Source organism: Petaurus breviceps, unplaced genomic scaffold, assembly GCF_028583685.1.
Source record: "Petaurus breviceps papuanus isolate PSGF00001 unplaced genomic scaffold, PetGlider_PUasm1.0 208, whole genome shotgun sequence".
In the NCBI taxonomy this organism is placed as follows: Eukaryota; Metazoa; Chordata; class Mammalia; order Diprotodontia; family Petauridae; genus Petaurus; species Petaurus breviceps.
This window is the reverse complement of record NW_027185852.1, coordinates 9,185,564-9,204,126: the sequence shown is the minus strand read 5'-3', so window position 1 is coordinate 9,204,126 and position 18,563 is coordinate 9,185,564. Positions and strand designations below refer to the sequence as shown.

At 45.5% G+C, this 18,563-nt stretch overlaps 1 protein-coding gene across 2 annotated transcripts in view; it reads left to right on the top strand.

Moving 5' to 3' along the window:
* Nucleotides 1-7,779, top strand: part of LOC138165259 (3',5'-cyclic-AMP phosphodiesterase 4B) — a 533,960-nt gene extending 526,181 nt beyond the window's left edge. For both annotated transcript variants that reach the window (XM_069093395.1, XM_069093396.1), the window contains 2 exons: nucleotides 1,076-1,258; nucleotides 5,435-7,779. In XM_069093395.1, coding sequence (XP_068949496.1) covers nucleotides 1,076-1,258; nucleotides 5,435-5,800 — 549 coding nt within the window. In that variant the 3' untranslated portion in view covers nucleotides 5,801-7,779. The remainder of the gene's footprint in view (nucleotides 1-1,075; nucleotides 1,259-5,434) is intronic.
* Nucleotides 7,780-18,563: the final 10,784 nt, after the last annotated feature.

Below are 18,563 nucleotides of genomic sequence, written 5' to 3'. Positions count from 1 at the left end.
AAGGCTTCTTGGGGATTTGGCACCGAGAATTCTACTTCGGTAGAGGACATAGGATTTTGTTAGTGGCAGTGCACCTGGAAGGTTATCTCCCATCCCTCCTTTCATTGAGGAAGCCCACAGAGTCTAAAACTCTTGCCCAAGGTTAGAAAGGTTGGAAGAATCAGAGAAGGAGAGGTTGCAATAAGAAGTGTTTTATATATACAAGAGGCAGAAGGTCATAGAGGATAGAAAGCTGGCCTTTTTCCCAGGGACTCCAGGCATAAAACTTCAATTCTCAGTTCTCTGGGTAGCTAAGATGTTAACCTACATTGATAGAAAGATTCACCTTGCATTCCCTGTTACACATGAGTAAATTATTTAATCTGTAATCAACATGAGCTCCATGTATTATATTTCAAAGGGCCCCCTTCCTTTTTAAAGTTTATTGATTTTTTTAGTTTTCAGCATTTGCTTCCCTTCCTTCCCCTCCTCCCTCCCCAAGACAGCATGCAATCTGATATAGGCTGTACATATATTCCTATTAAACATCAGTCATGTTGTATAGAAGAATTATAAGGAATGGGAGAAACCAGACTCCTTCCTTTTCAAAAACATATATAAAAACCTAGTATTAATAGCATGTGAGTGAGTATTTGTCATTTCTAGAAAGTACATATAAACCCTCTGATCTGAAATTTGTTGAGTCAGTTTTGGTTGCCTCGCATGTCAGCTGCCTTTTCGTCCCATCGAGGGTGGCAGCACAGTGTCTAAAGACATCCACTTTTAATAGCATACCTTTTCCTAAGAAAGAAGGGGCTAAAATCCTCTAAAATTCTATGACTTTAAAAAGATGCTTGTTTCTCCTGGAATACTGAACCAAGCTTTGGCCTTGAGCCCACAGCCCAGAAGGCCCGAGCCAAGACTTTCCTAAGAGCCACATCTTGTATAAACTCTCCACAGTTTTCTGATGGCCCAAATATTATTGGTGTCTTTAAGCAGATCAAGTGTACCAGGATGGGCCTGAGGAGGGCAGGACTAGATGTTCCTTTAGCATTTGCATGCTTTTTAATGGGATTTCTGAACTTGACCACCCTAGGTCCTCCGCAACATGGTGCATTGTGCAGACCTGAGCAACCCCACCAAGTCTTTGGAATTGTACCGGCAATGGACAGACCGCATCATGGAGGAATTCTTCCAACAGGGAGACAAGGAGAGAGAGAGGGGCATGGAGATCAGCCCCATGTGTGACAAACACACTGCCTCAGTGGAGAAATCCCAGGTATGTGACACAGAAATCTATAAGATGTTGTTTGTGAATTTTAGCATTTTTCTTTGGAGTTTAAAACCTTTATCTTGTTCCCTCCCTGCCCCCCCCCTCTAAATAATATATTTCCATGGAGGTCACTTACCCATTGTTTCCATTATAATGATGACTCACAGGGACCTCTCCATTCCCCTCATACTTTCAATGGGTGGGGATAATTAAGCAGCCTTAGGAAACCCATCAAAGTAGGGTTCCATGTATCCCCTTGCTGGTTGTCATCTCAAAATTCCATTTGGTTTAGCTGACCATAGTTTTAAGCTTCTTCTGGCTATGTTTTTTGTCCTTTGCTTTACTCGTGGGATTATAGATTTGGAGCTATAACAGATCCTATTGGTTATTAGTACCATTCCCTCCTTTTATAGATGAGGGAACTGAGGCACAGATAAGCTATTTCATTTGTCCAGGATTACACAGGGAGTCTGTGAGTGTCTCAGTTTCAAACCTAGCTCTTCCTGCCTCCAAGTTCAGAGTTCTGTCGAGCTGTCTGGTTCTTCACACTGAGTTTGCTTTCTCTGTCCTTCAGTCTATTTTTGTTGTCCCTACACACAGAATCCATTCCTCCCTCTGCCCAGGAAAGCCCAGACGTGGGGACCCTGATTCCAGGCTCAGATACTGATTCCTCCCATCCCTTCCCATTATACAACACTAATGTTGCTTCTGCCTTCCGTGAGCATAGCAACATTTCCCAGCAACATTAGAAGTTACATGCTGGGCATTCTGAGGTCCTCACGTACTAATGACCACTTGCCACAGGCCCAGAGATTCAAGCATGTTTCAGATGCCAAGGGTGGCTATGAGGCCAATTGAAGGCTGACCACAGCAGCATTTTTGCAGGATGACAAATGACAAAGCTAGATGGCCTTTTTGGGGAATAAGATCTAGTGAACATCTGTATTGGAAAAATGACTGGATTTCTTTGGTGTTAATTACTATCCAGTCCAGGAGCCATTTGGCTGACCCCAAATTAAACTCTTCCCTTAGGGTTGTTGGACATCTCATAGGTGACCATGACGTCAGGATGTCTTGACATCAATTAATGTATGGAAATTATAGATGATGTGTGTATACACACATACGTATGTATATATGTGTAGGTAACACATAACTTATGTACACATACATGTATGTGCCTATATATACATGCATATAAATAGGTGGTAAGTATATGGAAATACTATGAAATCATCCAAATACAAAGGAATTGTGTTTTTTATTTTAAATAATACAGCTAAATATATTGTTATTCAATAAACATAAGTTAAGGCAGTGTGCTAGGTACTGGCAGTACAAATACCAAAATGAAATGGATGTTTCCCTCAAGGAATTTACTTGACAATTTTACCTTTACAACTTACAATTTGGCTTTTAAAATTTGCAGGAAATTTTACTTATGGCAAACAACATATAAGACAGATTAATAAATATAAAGTAAATCAGATGAAATCTTTCTCCATTAAAGTATTCCTGCAGTGCTTTTCCATGATGTGGAGGGGACCCTCGGTTATCAAAAGCTCGCCAGCTTGGTTACAGAATCATGGTTATTTATAGCTCCCTCGATACTCAGAGACCCTCTCCTGTACTTGGTGATGGAGGGAGGAATTATTCAACTCTGGTTGAAAGAGGGTCTACTCCAGTAAAATAAAGGCACTTTAAAATACTGAACCATGGCAAGGCAGATGGTGAAGAACATAGAAGGAGGATGTTGAAAGGTCTCAGGTCAAATCCTGTCACTGACACATTGGCCATATGTCCAAGTCATTATAACTCTCTATGCCTCCCAGCTTCCCCCACTCCACTCCTGGCCAACCAGAGAGCTTGACAACACTCGAAGTTACAAAGAAAGTGGCTGATATGTATTGGCAAATGTAGTTTTCTCACTGAGAGTTAACTGAAAAAAAAAATCATAGTTTTAGATCCTTCCCCCCTCCAAAAAAAAAAAAAAGTATTGAAGAAGAAATGAAGTCCATTAGAAAAAAATAGTATTATGTGTCAGGATAGTGATTTTTGTGTTTTACAAGATTCCATACACACTATTTAATCTTCAGAACAGTCCTATGTACAGTGAGCATGATTAAGCCCTATTTGATAGATAAGAATTGGCTGCCTGGGGTCATTCATCTAGTCAGGGATGGATCTGTGGCCATGAGCTGGGTCTTGGGTTTCTTGGGCTTTTTCCTGCTCTTGTATTTGTTAACAGAGGTCCCAGCTCCAGCACTGTTCCCAAAAGCTCGTTCCCTCCTCAAGCTCATTCTCACATGTAAGGCCATCCCAGAAGTCACAGTGCTGGGGTCTTTCCTGAAGGAAGCCTATCTGACGCACTATGACCCATTTAGGGGTTTCTCAGCAAAGATATTGGAGTGGTTTTCCTTGTCCTTTCTCCAGCTCATTTTACAGATGAGGTTTATGGAAACTGAGTCAGATAGAATGAAGTGACTTGCCCAGGGTCACACATCTAGTAAGTGTCTGAGGCCAGATTTGACCTCGTGAAGATGAGTCTTCCTCATTCCAAGTCTAGTGTTCCATCTCGGCTCCCAAGTTAAATATGACTCAAAAAATGAGAGGAAGGGGAGTGACTCTTGAGAGTTTCGATTTCTGTAGCTTTTCTTGAACTTGGAATCCTAGAAAAACCCCTAACGGTGTCTTTTTAAAACTCATTAAACACAGACACAAAAGGAACACTGGAGGAAAAATGTGTGAGAAAGAGGAGAAAGAGACAGAGGAGACAGTGAGAAGGAAGAGGAGAGAAGAGGGGAAGTGAGAGGGGAAGCAGATCTGAAAGATCAGGGACAGAGAGGGGGGATGGAGAGGGAGAAGGAGGAGGGAAGTGCGTGAGCTGTGTGACTCACAGGCCATCAGGCCCTTCTAACCACTGACAATGGGGCAGACCTGGGGCAGACCCAGGGCAGCCGCTCTCTGGAACGTGTGAAGAATCTTCAGAAACCAGACAGTTACTTCTCAGGCAAAGGGGTCACTTGTGGCCAAGGTCTTATTCCCTGGAAAACGTTTAGTCAGGCTGAGCCGAACATGTTGACAGGATGGCCGGTGACCAGAAGTGAATAAGAGTAGATTTCCTCCCCAGTGGAAAGGTTGTCTCATAGGAGAATGTCCCCATCCCTCTTCTCCCCACACCTCCTCAGCTCCCTAGCCCCATTACAGGGGAATTCCATTCCCTCACTCCTTTCCAGGCCTATTCTTTCACTCTCCCCAGGGCTTCCTGTTTGTCGGACACTGAAGGGGTCAGGTCCAGGCCATGGCTAGCTCATGGAGGATGTGAGGGCCCACTCTGCACCCGTAATGAGGCCATTGGCCACACGTTTCTCCGCAGGAGCCCCCGCAAAAGGAACTGCCACATTGTTTGGTATTTTCCCTTCTTTCTCCTGGTGGAAATGACTGTGTGCCCACAGAACCAAAACAATGGCAGACGTGTCCACAGAGGGAATATTTGTTTGCATTGTGGCTTGACATGTTTTCCAGTATTTTTACCCAGCCCTAGGAAAAGCCCACAGAAGCAGAGAAAGTCTGGAGAATTCTGGGGCCTCCCACCATGAACCTGGAACCCCCAGTGGATAGGGATCAGGCTAGCCATATTAAGTGGACAGGTTTGTGTACACTAGATAGACAGTGGCACACAAGGCACAGTAAGACAGAAAGAGCATGTCCATGGAAGTCGGAGAACTTGGGCTTGAATCCCAGCTGTCCCACTTACTGTCTCTGTAAAGTGAAGACTGGGGCTTCCCTTGTCTAGGCCTCAGGGTTCTCACTTCTCATCCTTGCACAGATGCTGGGCTGATGTTTCCTAAAGCCCAGATCTGACCAGGTCCCAGGCTAGACCTACTTCCAGGAATGCCCTCTCTCCTAGCTGCCTTCAAGGCTCCCAAATGTCACCTCCTATGGGAAGCCCTTCTGGATTGCCAGACAGCCCTCTATGAGCACTCCCCTCCCTCCTTGAAATCATTGGTGTTTGCCCAAAGAGACCATCTCTTCTTTGTCTTTGCGCTCTCCAAGGCTAGCACAATGCCACACACAGTAGGTCCTTCATGCTCATTGACTTGGAATCCACCTTAAACTGTTGTAGAGAAATAACGCCTCTTTACATGTCAGGAACAAATGTGCAATCTTCTTTTCCCCCAGGTTGGCTTCATCGACTACATCGTGCATCCCCTCTGGGAGACCTGGGCGGACCTGGTGCAACCCGATGCCCAAGACATCCTGGACACGTTGGAAGACAACCGGAATTGGTACCAGAGCATGATTCCACAGAGCCCCTCCCCCCCGCTCGAGGAGCAGGGCAGAGACTGTCAGGGGCTGATGGAGAAATTCCAGTTTGAACTGACCTTGGAAGAGGAGGACTCAGAGGGGCCGGAGAAGGAAGGGGAGAACATCGGCTATTTCGGAAGCACAAAGACACTGTGTGTGATCGACCCAGAGCACCGAGAGTCTCCGGGGGAGGCCGATGGAGAGACTGAGATGGGAGACACATCCCCGGTAGACACATAATGCCTGGAGCCAGGCCCTCTCGCTAGGTAGAGGTGAACATTCAGTCCTTAATGAGCATGCCCGCTGTCCAGTAGGGCCAGCCTGCAATGCGGGTCCCAGGCCTGCTTCTGATGAAGGCCAAATGACCTTTGCAGTTCCTTGAGATTGGAGCCAGAGTGGGAGAGTGTGACAAGAACAGCTTCTCAGGAAACCCCATGAGATGACTCGTGCTGGCCTTGGGGCCTCGCGGTGGCAGAAGCTTTCTGTCTCTATGGAACCAGCTTGAACCGCTGCTGTCGTCCGAGTACCCAAGAAGATGACACTCAGCTGAGAGAACTTTGTTTTTTTCTGCACTAGACTTTGGACCCCTGACCCCGTACGAGGGGCAGGCCCCACTGACCAATGACTCTCTCTCTGCCAACCTGCCCATCTCTCCTCCTGTCTGCAAACCCGTGTGCCTTTTTTGTAAAGCGTTTTCACGTCTTTAAATGCCTGTTGAATACCCAGAGTTTAGTATCAACTTCTACGCAGAACAAAGTGTTTTGGAAATTTCTGTACACTTTTTTCAAGTCTTTCTGAAAAGGAGAAGCCCGTCTTCCTTCTTCCCCGGCAGTCAGTCTCTTTCCCCTGCTTGTCTTTCTTTTAAAGGCTAGAGAGGAAGGGTCTTGTTCTTTCTGCTCCCCAGTCTCCCCTTCCCTGGCCATGCCCCCCCACCCACCCTCCTCATTCCCCAGAGCACCCCTGCCTTCTCCCTTAGCCTGATTGGATTCCACTGGGATTGCCCGCAGAATAAAATTTTAACAAGCTGGGGGTTGGGTGGGCCCCTTCATTTTTGGTGGGATCACAACGGTGCACCCCATCCAACATAAGAAGGCCCCGCCGGCTGTGCGTGGTGCGTCTTCCCAGCCCCCTTCGCAGTGAACGTTGCACGCTCTCCCGTTCTCTCTCCTTGCCCCTTACCATAGGTGGTTAGGTTTAGCTAGGCCATCTTCCTCTTGCACTGTCCTCAGTTCTAACACCCTCATTACTGTTTATAACAGTATATTTATTACTTATGTATATAGTGTAATGTTTTGTAAGTTATTAATTTATATAACTTAACATTGTCCGCCAATGGCGGTGCTCAAGAAATTTGTGTAGAAAGCTCTACCTAAGAGCTGCACCTTTGTTCCCTTTTCTACGGCATTCTGGAGAACCTGGACATAGCTCAAGAGAGACATACGGACCCCCCAGCAGCCCCCTCCCTTCCATCCTCAGGAGGCTTTCATCAAGAGAGATTCTCTCCATTTGGGTCAGTCACAGCTGGCAGGGGAACCCCTTTCAAACACTGGTGCTGGGGAAAGAGGGCTAACCTGTGTCAGAGACGATGGGGTTTGAACTGGGCTCGAGATAGGGGAGTATGAGATGTGTCATGCCACGTCAGTCCTAGTCCCTACACAGTGTTCCAAAGGCGTTCTGGCTGCCGCTGGGGCTCCCGTCTCCAAAGCAACACTACGTCCTTACCTGCACAGGTGGTCCTTCTGACTATATCCAAACTACTGAAAGGCTCAAGAAAGCCCCCAGTGCTGTGAGTGCTGTGAGTGAGGGGTGCCGTGTCTGGGCCAATGAGAGGAGATGCAAAAACCGGCTGCTTTGCTGCAATGTGAATTCTGATAGCAGAATGTGAACGGATGTCATAACTATGCTAATGTGAAGCTTCTTCTGACAAGCCGTGGGAGGCACATCCCTGGTGTCTGTCTCCATCTGTAAACCCTTTGGTCCAACCTTGTGACCCCAATCATTGGGAAGTCCTTGCACAGCTGTGCTGACCGATGGGTCTGTGTGTCTGTTCAGCACTGCATTGTTCCAGGTGGATGTTTTATTGTTTTCCAAAGTTTCTCACAATGTATGTTATGGTATCATAATTATAATTATTATAATTATTATTATTATTATATATTGTGTTCAGATGCATTCTTGAGAGATTTTTATATGAAGTAAATAAATGAAAGCATGACCTGATGGGACTGTAACTGTGATTATTTCAGGGGCAGTTATGAACAGGGAAGATTGAAAATCCAGTCCACTCCTAACACGCCTTTACTCAGCAACTGTTAGGTGCCACATACTGATCTTGGCATGGGAGGGACAGAGACAAACATGGACTCTTACAATCAACTCCCCCCTAAGGCAGGGCTTCCTAACCTGGGGTTCACAGACTCCATGGATAAGGGGAGAAAGTTTAGGAGAATTCATGAATTTGAGGGGGGAAAAATAGATCTTCATTATAACTAACCTCTCACTGAAGATTAGTAGGTAAAAACCATTCTGAAAAGGGATCCATAGCTTTCCCCAGACTACCCATGACCTAAAAGCTTCAGAATTCCCAAACAAAGAGCAAGCCAAGACAACACCATAGAAGAGAACAGAACCTAGAGGACAGAACTGGGCATGACAGGTACAAGTGACTGGGGTCTACATTTAGGCTCCAAGTCAGGATTCGTCTACTCATAATCTGAGCTTGCCAAAAGTCTGTCTTTGGGGAGAGTTGGCTTCCTCCCCTTTGGGGGTCTTCAAACAAAGGTTGGGTGACTACTTCTTTGATGAGATAATATTTGTAGAGACCTGTATTATTATGTAGATATAGCATTGTTACATAATATGTAGAAAATAGAATACAAGGTGTCCCCAAAGTCCTAGCGCCATGTTAAGCTTTAATAGTTTAAAGCTGCATTAGGACTTAAGGGATATCCTGTATATAGTAGGGTATACATTAATGTGTGTGTGTGATAGAGTATCAATTAACATACATACATATATATATATATATATATATAGTAGGGCATTTACTGACAAGTATAACATGTGATCTATGGTGGATCATTATAATATATAATGCATAGCAAATAAAGTCAATACATAATGCACTCTATGGTATACAAAATATAACAACATGGTCTAAAGCACTTTAAAACCATATATCCATGTATAAACATATAGACATACATATATATACATTCATATACTTAAAGATGATTTCTTTTGTTCCTCACAATAACTAAGGAAAGTCATACAATCATAAATGATTACTATGATGCCAATATAATATAATAATACAGTACTAATATAACTTCCATTTTGTAGGTGAGGAAACTGAGGCTCACAAAAGATAAATGGGTCAAAGGTCACATAACTAGGGTATGAAGGAGGCTTTCTGGTACTGTGGAATGGGAACAGGACTTAAAGTCAAGGGCAAGTAATTTAACCTTTATTGGCCTCAGTTTCCTCCTCTAAAAACAAGGACTTAATGATGACTAGAGTCTCTACACTCTGCAATTACTTTCCATAAGGTCTTTTGACAGCAGATCATAGGGTACTAACCACTACGCCATGTTTTTCATATGAAAATTTCAAAAAAAAAAATCTATACTTTAATGTCTGAGAAGAATAAGAACTTTCCTTAAGCAAATTATTTAGTATATTGGTCCCTCCTAGACCGCAGCATTCAATCAAAAAGCATTTATTAATCACCTACTATATGCAGTACGTTAAGTGATGGTGATACAAAGGCAAAAAATGTCCCTGCCCTCAAGGAGTTCACATCCTAATGGGGGAGAAAACGTGCAAACACAATATATACAGGGTAAGTAGGAGGTAATTCCTAAGGGATTGGGGTGAAGGTGGGGGCTGGGAAAAGCTGCTAAAAGAGGGAAGAATTTGAGCGTGCATTTGAAGGAAGCCAGGAAGTGGAGGGGAGAAGGCAAAATTATTCAAGATGGGGTAAGCCATCATTCTGCAGCACTGAATGCCTTGTCACCTCAGAACTGTTTTAAACTTGGAATTACTGAAAAGAAATGAACATTGCTTAAGATGTTCATGTTATTATGTCGAAAGCACTAAGATGCAAAGTAGGAAGACCCTATCTTCAAGGGGTTTACACTCTAAAGGGGAGAGAAATAAGAGAGTAGTGGCCAAAGAGTGGTGTTTTGGCCTGAAAAGTCACAGGGGTATTAAGTAGAATCATTTTCCCCTCCTGAACTGATACTTTTTTGGATGGTAAACTATCTCTTATCTCAATTCTTCCCTAGCCCTTAGTCACTGAGTGGGGTGTTGCCTCAGACAGGGAAAGACCTTAATTTACAAAGGTCAAGGTCGCCAACTGCATCCTGGGCCATCACCAGTCTTGACTTTCATCTTGCCTCTGGACTCTGATGACTGGAGAAGAGAATGAGGTTTGATGAAATTTGGGGTGCTGGGAACCCTGAAATGTAAGCATAGAGGGAGAGTCTGCCTGGAAAGAATTCAACCACTCAAACCTTCTTTCAGTCAAAATAACATGGTTTCATTCTAACACCAGAATGATGGGCAAGATTCCTGGTAAATCTGCTAACTTGATGAGGATGGGACTGATACTTACATACAAAAAAGACTGTGAGAAAATCTGAATGGGATTAAGGAGTGGTGAGCAGCTGGGGTGGGCCAGGGTAGACAATGAGGGCCACCGTGAAAGGGCAGTTAAAAGGCTTACTGAGTATCTAGGTAGACTGGGATGGGCCAGATAGCTCAGGTGAAATGCCCTTGACCTGAACTGCTGAAATGGGTGGGAAAGTTGAGGGGCTGAGATGCATTCAAAGACATGGTCTTTTCCTTTTAGGGGTCCATGTCCCATGACTCCATCAGGGCTGGTGATTTTTCACAGCCTTCCTCACCTCTTTCGAATTCACAGGTAAATCAAGATATCACCCTGGTTATGCCATCAGTCCTCTTTGAGAATGAAGGACTGAACAACAGCAAGGCAGTCACTGGACATTGCCTCTCCTTAAAATTGTAGTGTTGATTCAGTTACTGTTCCCAGGACCAGAGAGGGAAAGTGGGTTATAGGAGGGGAGAACTCCCATGTTGGCTGGACCGATAGCTGGGGTAGATAGGATAAGAAATATGGCTTGGCCTCTGGCACCCATTACAGATGGCAGGCCGGGGATTTGTGTTGGTGGACCTTCTGGTCAGGACAGCATGGTCCCAGGGCTGTGGTAATAAAACTGATGTGTGTTGAGACCCTCAAGTCTGAGGTGTTCTGGTTGTTTGGAGGAAGATTTACGCGGTGGATGCCCAGGAAATGGCTGAGGCAGACAGATGGAGTGTGAAGCATCCTGCGGCATCACGGAATCACAGATTCTCAGAGCAGAAAGGACTGTGTGGTCCAGGCTTTATCTGAAGCAAATATGTTCTGTAAAAGGCTCACAGATGTGGAGCTGCAACCATTGTGGTCACCAAGTTTAGCTTGTGTTACAGATGAAGAAACTGAGTCTTAGAGAGGGTAAATGATTTATCCAGGCTCACACACACAGCCCACTAAGTATCTGAGGCTGGTTTGAACCTAAGTTTTCCTGACTTATAAGAACTAATGTAAAGCAAAGTAATCAGAACAAGGAAAACAAAAGGAAGGGAAGGGAAGGGAGGGAGGCCAAATGAGAGAAGAGAAGGGAAGAGGAGGGGAGGGGAGGGAAAATGGAAATGGGGCAAGGGAGGGTTGTAGACAGAGTACATAAGATATGAGTTTGAATCTCACCTCAGACACTTACCTACATGTGTGAATCTAGCCAAGTCACTTAACCATCTCAGTCTCAGTTTTCTAATCTGCAAAATGAGGAGGCCAATAGTAGCACCGACTCCACAGGGCTTGTCTGAGCTCAAACGAAGCAGCATGTAAAGTGCTGTGTAAATGCCAGCCACTATTATGACCAAGCTTGATCACACATGTGATTCCTTTCCCTCTCTTTGCAGAGAGGGAGGGCTTTGCATCTTGGAAGCTACATATAATATCAGATTAGGACGATAAATTGACTAGTTTGCTGAATACTTTCTTCTCCTCTTTCTCCTTTATTATTAAGGGATGGTTCACTGGCTTGGAGGAAGAGATAAATGGGGAAATTAATGTAACACACAAAAGATATCAAGAAAAAAATTTTAAAGAAAATATAGGTAGAAAATTGATATGCAAACAAAAGAGGGGAACAGCATCTCACTCACAAAGATAAAGAGAATAGCTGTGTAGGGTCTTGTAGGGTCTTGACAGCTGTAGAGTACTTCAGTTTGCCTGATATGTAAAGGACAAGCTTAATATGGAATCAGGGTTGAAACGGTGGGGTGGTGTAAGGTGGTGAATGCCAGGTAGGCTAATGTGAACATTAGGGATGCCTGGGGAGTCACTAAAGGTTCTTGAGTGTACCAGTAACGTAGCCAGATCTGTTGGTAAGAAAGATGATGCCAAAGGCAACATGGAGGGTGGACTAGAAAAGGGATAGGTTGGAGGCAGAGACACCCATCCAAGGGTTGTTACAGTAGTTTAGGCTGTTCATGGGCATCTGTGCTCCGATGGTACCATGGCAATGGAGAGCTCGTTTATAAACTTAACCATTAGAGGGTCCTTGATATTTGGCCCAGTGGTGCTGAATATTAGCTCCATTGTCTCTGTTCCCCTTAATCTGTCCTCATGCTCACATCAATATATCAAGGACCTATGATTTCCTGGTATACAAATTTCCTCCACCTAAACAAATAGCGTGTCTAAGAGTTGTCTGTAACTCAGAGAAGTCCTTATCCAAGGGCATCCAGCCACCAAGTGTCAGAGGCAGGATTTGAACCTGAATCTTCCTCCCTCCAACTGCCATATTCTCCCTACTATACCGACCTTCCTCTAAATCAAGTTATGTGTTAAATATGATTCTTGGTTTCTGACCATCCTGAAATCCTTAATATCTCAAATGCAGATTTGTGCAATTCACCTCTCACTCCGTGGTGAGGAAGGAAAGTTTTCCCCCAGAAAGTGACTGGATGCTTGTTCAAGCATTTCTTCACTAAAAGCAAATCACTTGTGAAGCCAAATGAAGCATGGAAAGGGCCATTCAGTACCTCCTTCTCCTCCACTGCATCCCCATTTCCAATGCCTCAATCAGTGAGCGGATCAGCAAGGGTTAAGTGCCTGCTAGGTGCCAATCACGGTTAACAGCTGAGGATTCATTCATTCATCAGATATTTACTAAGTGTCCACTATGTACTGGACACGGCACAAGAAAGAAGCTAAACAGTTTCTGCCCTCAGGGACTTATATTCTAATGAGGAAGGGAATGTTGACATACAGAACACATACCAATTAAATTCAGGGTAACCTGGTGGCCAGATCCAAGGCACTAACAGCCAGAGGGACCAAGAAAAGCCTCCCCTTCAGGGCAGAAGTCCTTCAGTAGGTCTGGAATACACCTGGAGCAGCCAAGCCGACCTTCTCATCATCCCCACCTGGGTTCTAACATAGCTGGGGAAGCCAGCCATTGGAAGGCTGGGACATTCCAACCAGCCCTCCAGGGCAGGGTCATCTGCCACTGTCTGACTGATAACATGAAGCCAAAGGAGAGCTGTCCAACAGCGAGGAGGTCTGTGAGGGAGTGAGCAAAGGGTCAGGACCATAGAGCAAACCCTCTAGAAAGAATATGGAGGAATGGGGAGGATAGGGGAGAAGGGGAAAGGGGGAGGGGGGAAGGGAGAGGAAGAACAAGAGACATGGAGGGACAAAGAAAAACAAGAAGAGAGAAAGAGGGAGATGGAGGAGAGGGAGAGAGGAAGAAAGAAAAGCAGAGAGAGAGACAGAGGGGATAGAAGGAGATGGAGGAAAGGGAGAGAGAGAAAGAAAAGGAGAGAGAAAAGAGGAAGAAGAAAATGAAAAGAAATGGAGGAGAGGGAGATACAAAGGAAAGACAGGGGAGAGAGAGAAAAGGAGAGTAAGAGAAAGAAAAGAGGAGAGACAGAGAGATAGAGAGGGAGCACAAAGGCCTCCTCCCACTCCCATATGGTGGCTTGGGTCACAGTGACCTCAGAGGAATGATGTAAATCAAGACTTCTCACAAGAAAGAAAACAGGTTCCAGGATGTCCTGATTCTGGGTTAGCAGAAAAGAGAGGCTTAAAGGAAAGGGCAACAACGATGGATGTAGGGTCAGAGGTCCTGTGTTCCAATCCCACTTCTCCAGTTTACGACCCATGTGATCACTGGCAAGTCGATTCAATTTAACAGACATTTATCAAGGGTCTACTGTGTGCCTGTCCCAATGGGGGATATCAAGTCAGAAATGCAGCATTGTCCACCATCATTTATTCAACACAAATGCATTTAAGCTCTCCTGTCCAAACAGTGTCTGCCCTCGAGAAGCTTACATTCTCCTGGCAGGGGAAAAACAGATCAATGAGCATAAAATATAGATGAAGTAAATTCAGGTAAGATCAGGGGGTCCTTGGGAAATACCATAAGAACAGGGACAGGTGGGAAGATCATGTGGAAAGGGGCATTTCAGCCCAGGAAAAATATGAGACCAGCAGCGACAAACTCAGATGGTTCCAGGGGTCCCTGCAGCCTGTGAGCTGACTCAAAAAACCACACGTCTTGGTAGATTTTTTTTCTCATTAATACATTAACACATTAAAATCAGAGAGGCGCCCCCTCTGTCTGATTGAGGCCACACTTGGGAATGTCCTAGATTGGATGTGTGTTTGACACTTCTGTGCTAAGAGACCAAGGGAAAGAGGGAGAGCACACCTGGCGTGGGCAATGTGCAGTACAAAGACAAGGAGATGGGAGATGGGACGGCAAGTATGCCAGTTTAACTAGAGAAATAGCACAGAAGGAGAGTAATAATAGTAGCTAGCATTTAAATTGCACTTTAGGGTTAAAAAATGCTTCATAATTATCTCATTTCATCCTCACAACAACCCTGGCAGGTGCTATTATTGCTATTTTGCAGATGAGGAAACTGAAGCAGACAGAGGTTAAGTGACTTGCCTAGGGTCACACAGGCTGGGTTTGGATTCAGGTCTTCCTGACCAGAGGTCCAGTTTTCTGTGCCCTGGGGCACTCCCCAGCTGCCTCTTACGGTAGACCCTCAAGGACTTTGCTATATTCTGGGTTTCCATTCAGGTTGTGCTTCCTGTGTGATCTTGCCCAAGGATTTAGCCTTTTGGAGCTTCAGATTCTTCATCAGTGACAAGATGACCTCTGAGGACACTTTCAGCATTGACGCTAAGAGGCTGAGAAAGTCATCTTTGTAAATTAAATAAACACATATCCCTGATCTTAGACAGGAACCAGCTTCGCCTGTCAACAAATTAAGCACCTACTGTGTGTTTGCCATGGGGCTACAAAGAAGGGTCAGCAATAGCCCCTGCCCCGAGGACCTCACAGCCTGCTAGGGGAGACAACACACCAACCTCTCATTCTGAGGGAAGAGGTTAGAAGACAGAGGAATTGGGAAGAACAAAGAACATCTTAGCTGGGACGTGAAGGAAGCCAGGAGAGATGAGGAGGGAGAGCATCGCACACACTGGGGACATAGATGAAGTAAATTCAGGTAAGGTCAGGGGGTCCTGGGTTCCAATACCATACCACTTCTCCAATTTACCACCCATGTGATCTCTGGCAAGTCGATTCAATTTAACAGACATTTACTAAGGGTCTACTGTGTGCCTTTCCCAGTGGGGGATATCAAGTCAGAAAGGCAGCATTGTCCATCATTCATTCAACACAAATGCATTTAAGCTCTACTGTCCAAACAGTGTCTGCCCTCAGCGTTCTGCCAAATTCTGCCCAAGGGCCACTGGGCCGAAGGATGGGTGTCCTGGGCGAGGAAAGCACTCGTTTAGGAGTCTGGACCCTGGTCTCAATGGCCTCTGTAACTCTGGACCAGCTCCTCAACCTCTCGGGTCTCAGCTTCCTGATCCGTGCAGGGAGGGGGGAACACCACTAAGGTCCCTTTGCAGCTTTATGTCCCCGGCTTAGGCCTACTTGTCTCATGTGTGTTGTCACAAACTGGATTCCCTTAAAGGGGAGCACCCCTAAATGTGCAAAGCGGCCACTCGTGGAAGAGTGCATGCATGTCAAAAGTCTGGAGTCTACCAGAGGCCCCTCTCCTGAGGCCAGCAGAGCCTAAGAATAAATCTGTGTATTCTTTATGTGTGTAAGTGCAAACAGGGCAGCTGAGAATAATTCACACAACCCTCCCACCTCTGGCCAGGCAGTGAGAGCAAAGGCTTAAGTTAACCCCCTATGCTACCACGTGAGGTTGAGAATTTTAGGATCCCAGGTTCAAAGTGGGAAAGAACATAGAGTCCACCCCCCCAACCCATTTTACAGATGTAGAAAATGAGGCACGGATTTGCTAAAGGTTGTGCAGGAAGCATTTGAGGCAGGATTTTAGTCTGTCTTCCCAACTCCAAGATCAGTTCTCTCTCTGCAGAAAGGGAAAAATGGAGAGAAAGGACAGTAAGAGACCAAAACTTCTTGGACCCTGGGAACGTCTAAAGCTGAGATGCCCATGGCCACTGAGATGTTCCTTACTGGTTACAGATGGATGAACACACAATGTGGCCAGCTCAGGGAACTTCCTTGTCATCTTTCAAGCGGGTTGAGTAACAGGCTTGGGGTCAGGAGGATTGCTGCCTCAGACACTTGGCAGTTGTGTGACCCTGAATGACACGTTCCATCTTTCTGACTCAGTTTCCTCATCTGTAAAATCAAGAGTTTGTGTTACTTGATGACTGCTAAGGTCTCTCCCAACATAAAATCTACAATACTGCTGTCTCTTTTGGCAGACTCATGGAAATGTCCTTCAAGATTCTTTTGAGAGACAAGGTGAGGTAGGGATTTGAGTACTGAAATTTAGAGTCAGAAAGGCCTGGGTTTGAATTCGCTTTTCTGGGATTTGGTTTCTTCATTTGAAAAATGGGGCATCGAAATTCGTGACCTCAAAGGTCTTTTTGCTGGGCCTTCTTCTCTTCTCCCTCAGCACTATTACACCTGGAGACCCCATCAGCTGGATGGCTTCCATCACAAGGATGATTATCTGTAGAAAGATGACTCTTGGGTCGTTCAGTCCTCACCTCTCTCCTGACCTCCAGGCTCATGCCCAAAGCCTTCTCTTTTCCTGACCTCCCCACTACTGCTGAAGATGCCACCATCCTGCCAGGGACCCAGGCTTGCAGCCAAGGTGTCTGCCTCAACTCCTCACTGTCTCACCTCCTTTTTCTGTCCATTCTCCCTTCTTACATCCTTCACATCTGCCTCCTTCCCTCCTCTGGCTTTTCCACCACCCTAGAGCAGACCTTCCTTCTCACCTCTCTTTAATCTGCATCCTTCCCTCTGAGATCACCTCCAATTTATCCATCCATATTACATTTGTACACAGGTGTTAGCATGTTGTCTCCCCGTTAGACTATGAGTCCCCTGCGAGCAGGAATTGTCTGTTCCTTTCTCTGTACCTCCAGCATTTGCCACAGCACCAAGGACAAAGTAGGTGCTTAGCAAATGACTGTTGATTCGATTCTTTGCTGTAAATCTGCGGTTTTGTGATCCTTTGATGATCTGAGCTTTTCTGGTGAGGAAACTGAGGGGATGAGATTACTTATCCAAGGTCCTACGAGCTAGTTGATCACAGACTCTGGCCAAGCATCCTGCTCTCCTGCCCCCAGACCAGTCCTGTTCCCATGGAACCACACAGAGTTTAAAGCAATGCAAAGAAAGGCTCATAGGAAACTTTTGGAAATGCGTTCTCAGCTGCCCAACAGTGTTCCACCAACTGCTGTTTATATTCATATTCATGCTTTACTTTCATGGGTCAGCCCTAGGATAAGTGGACAGGAAAGGAGCCTGAACCATGACTTGAATTTCTGGTGCCTGTGGAAAATCAGACCTGAGAGATGGTGTCTCCTGATTAGGTTCAGCCATGTGTGGCAACTACCAGCAGATGGGGGGTGGGGGTGAGTATAGAGGGATCTGATGGTGCTGGAGAAGGGTATGAGCAGCAAGGGACCAGAGGATTGTAAGGAATGGGACTGTGGGTCAGAGAACAGGCATGGGGAGAAAGCACGCCCGCTGGATGTTGGCTCCCAAAGACAAAGCTCTAGTCACTCAGGCCTAGTTACCACTCTGACTGTATGAATCTCATGTCAAGGGAGTATCTCGTCCCAGTCACAACTTTCATCACCATTGATACCAGAAACTAGCAATTTACAAGTGATCACATTGAAAGTTCTTCCAACTATGTCAGCCCACATTAGCAAATTTCCCCCCTCCACTCCCTCCCCATCCCACAAGGGAAGGGTCAAGTGGGAATAGTAACAGGCTGAGAATGCAAGAACCCTGGAGGAAGCCCAAGGGTGGTGAGTGACAGAGCCCAGTGGGAAGAAGAATGCGTCAGGAGCTGCTGCATGGGAGTGTTTTCTTTTCTCAGAATCTCCTAGGGGAGATGGGGCATCATCAAACCTCACTGAGTCATTTTGCAGATAAGAAGAGATAGGCCTAGGGGTAACTGGACTCACTCAAGGTCACTCAGCCAGGAAGTTGAAGAGCCAAGACTGTCAGGTCAAACCAGGACATTTGATTCCAGGTCCATTCTCTATTCTCTTACACACTACTTTCTCCCTAAACTTCTGACAAAAACCACCTGACCTTCTTTTTGATTTCTGTGTGTTCATGTTTTAATTAAATCCTCAAAATTCCAATAACATCTGGAAAACACTGGTCAATAGGTCCTTACAGGGTGCATGCCATATCCTTCCTTTCCCTAGGTCTTGAAGGAGAGAGAGAGAGAGAGAGAGAGAGAGAGAGAGAGAGAGAGAGAGAGAGAGAGAGAGAGAGAGAGAGCGAGAGAGAGAGAGAGAGAGAGAGAGAGAGAGAGAGAGAGAGAGAGAGAGAGAGAGAGAGAGAGACAGAGAGAGAGAGACAGAGAGACAGAGAGAGACAGAGACAGAGAGAGAGAGAGAGAC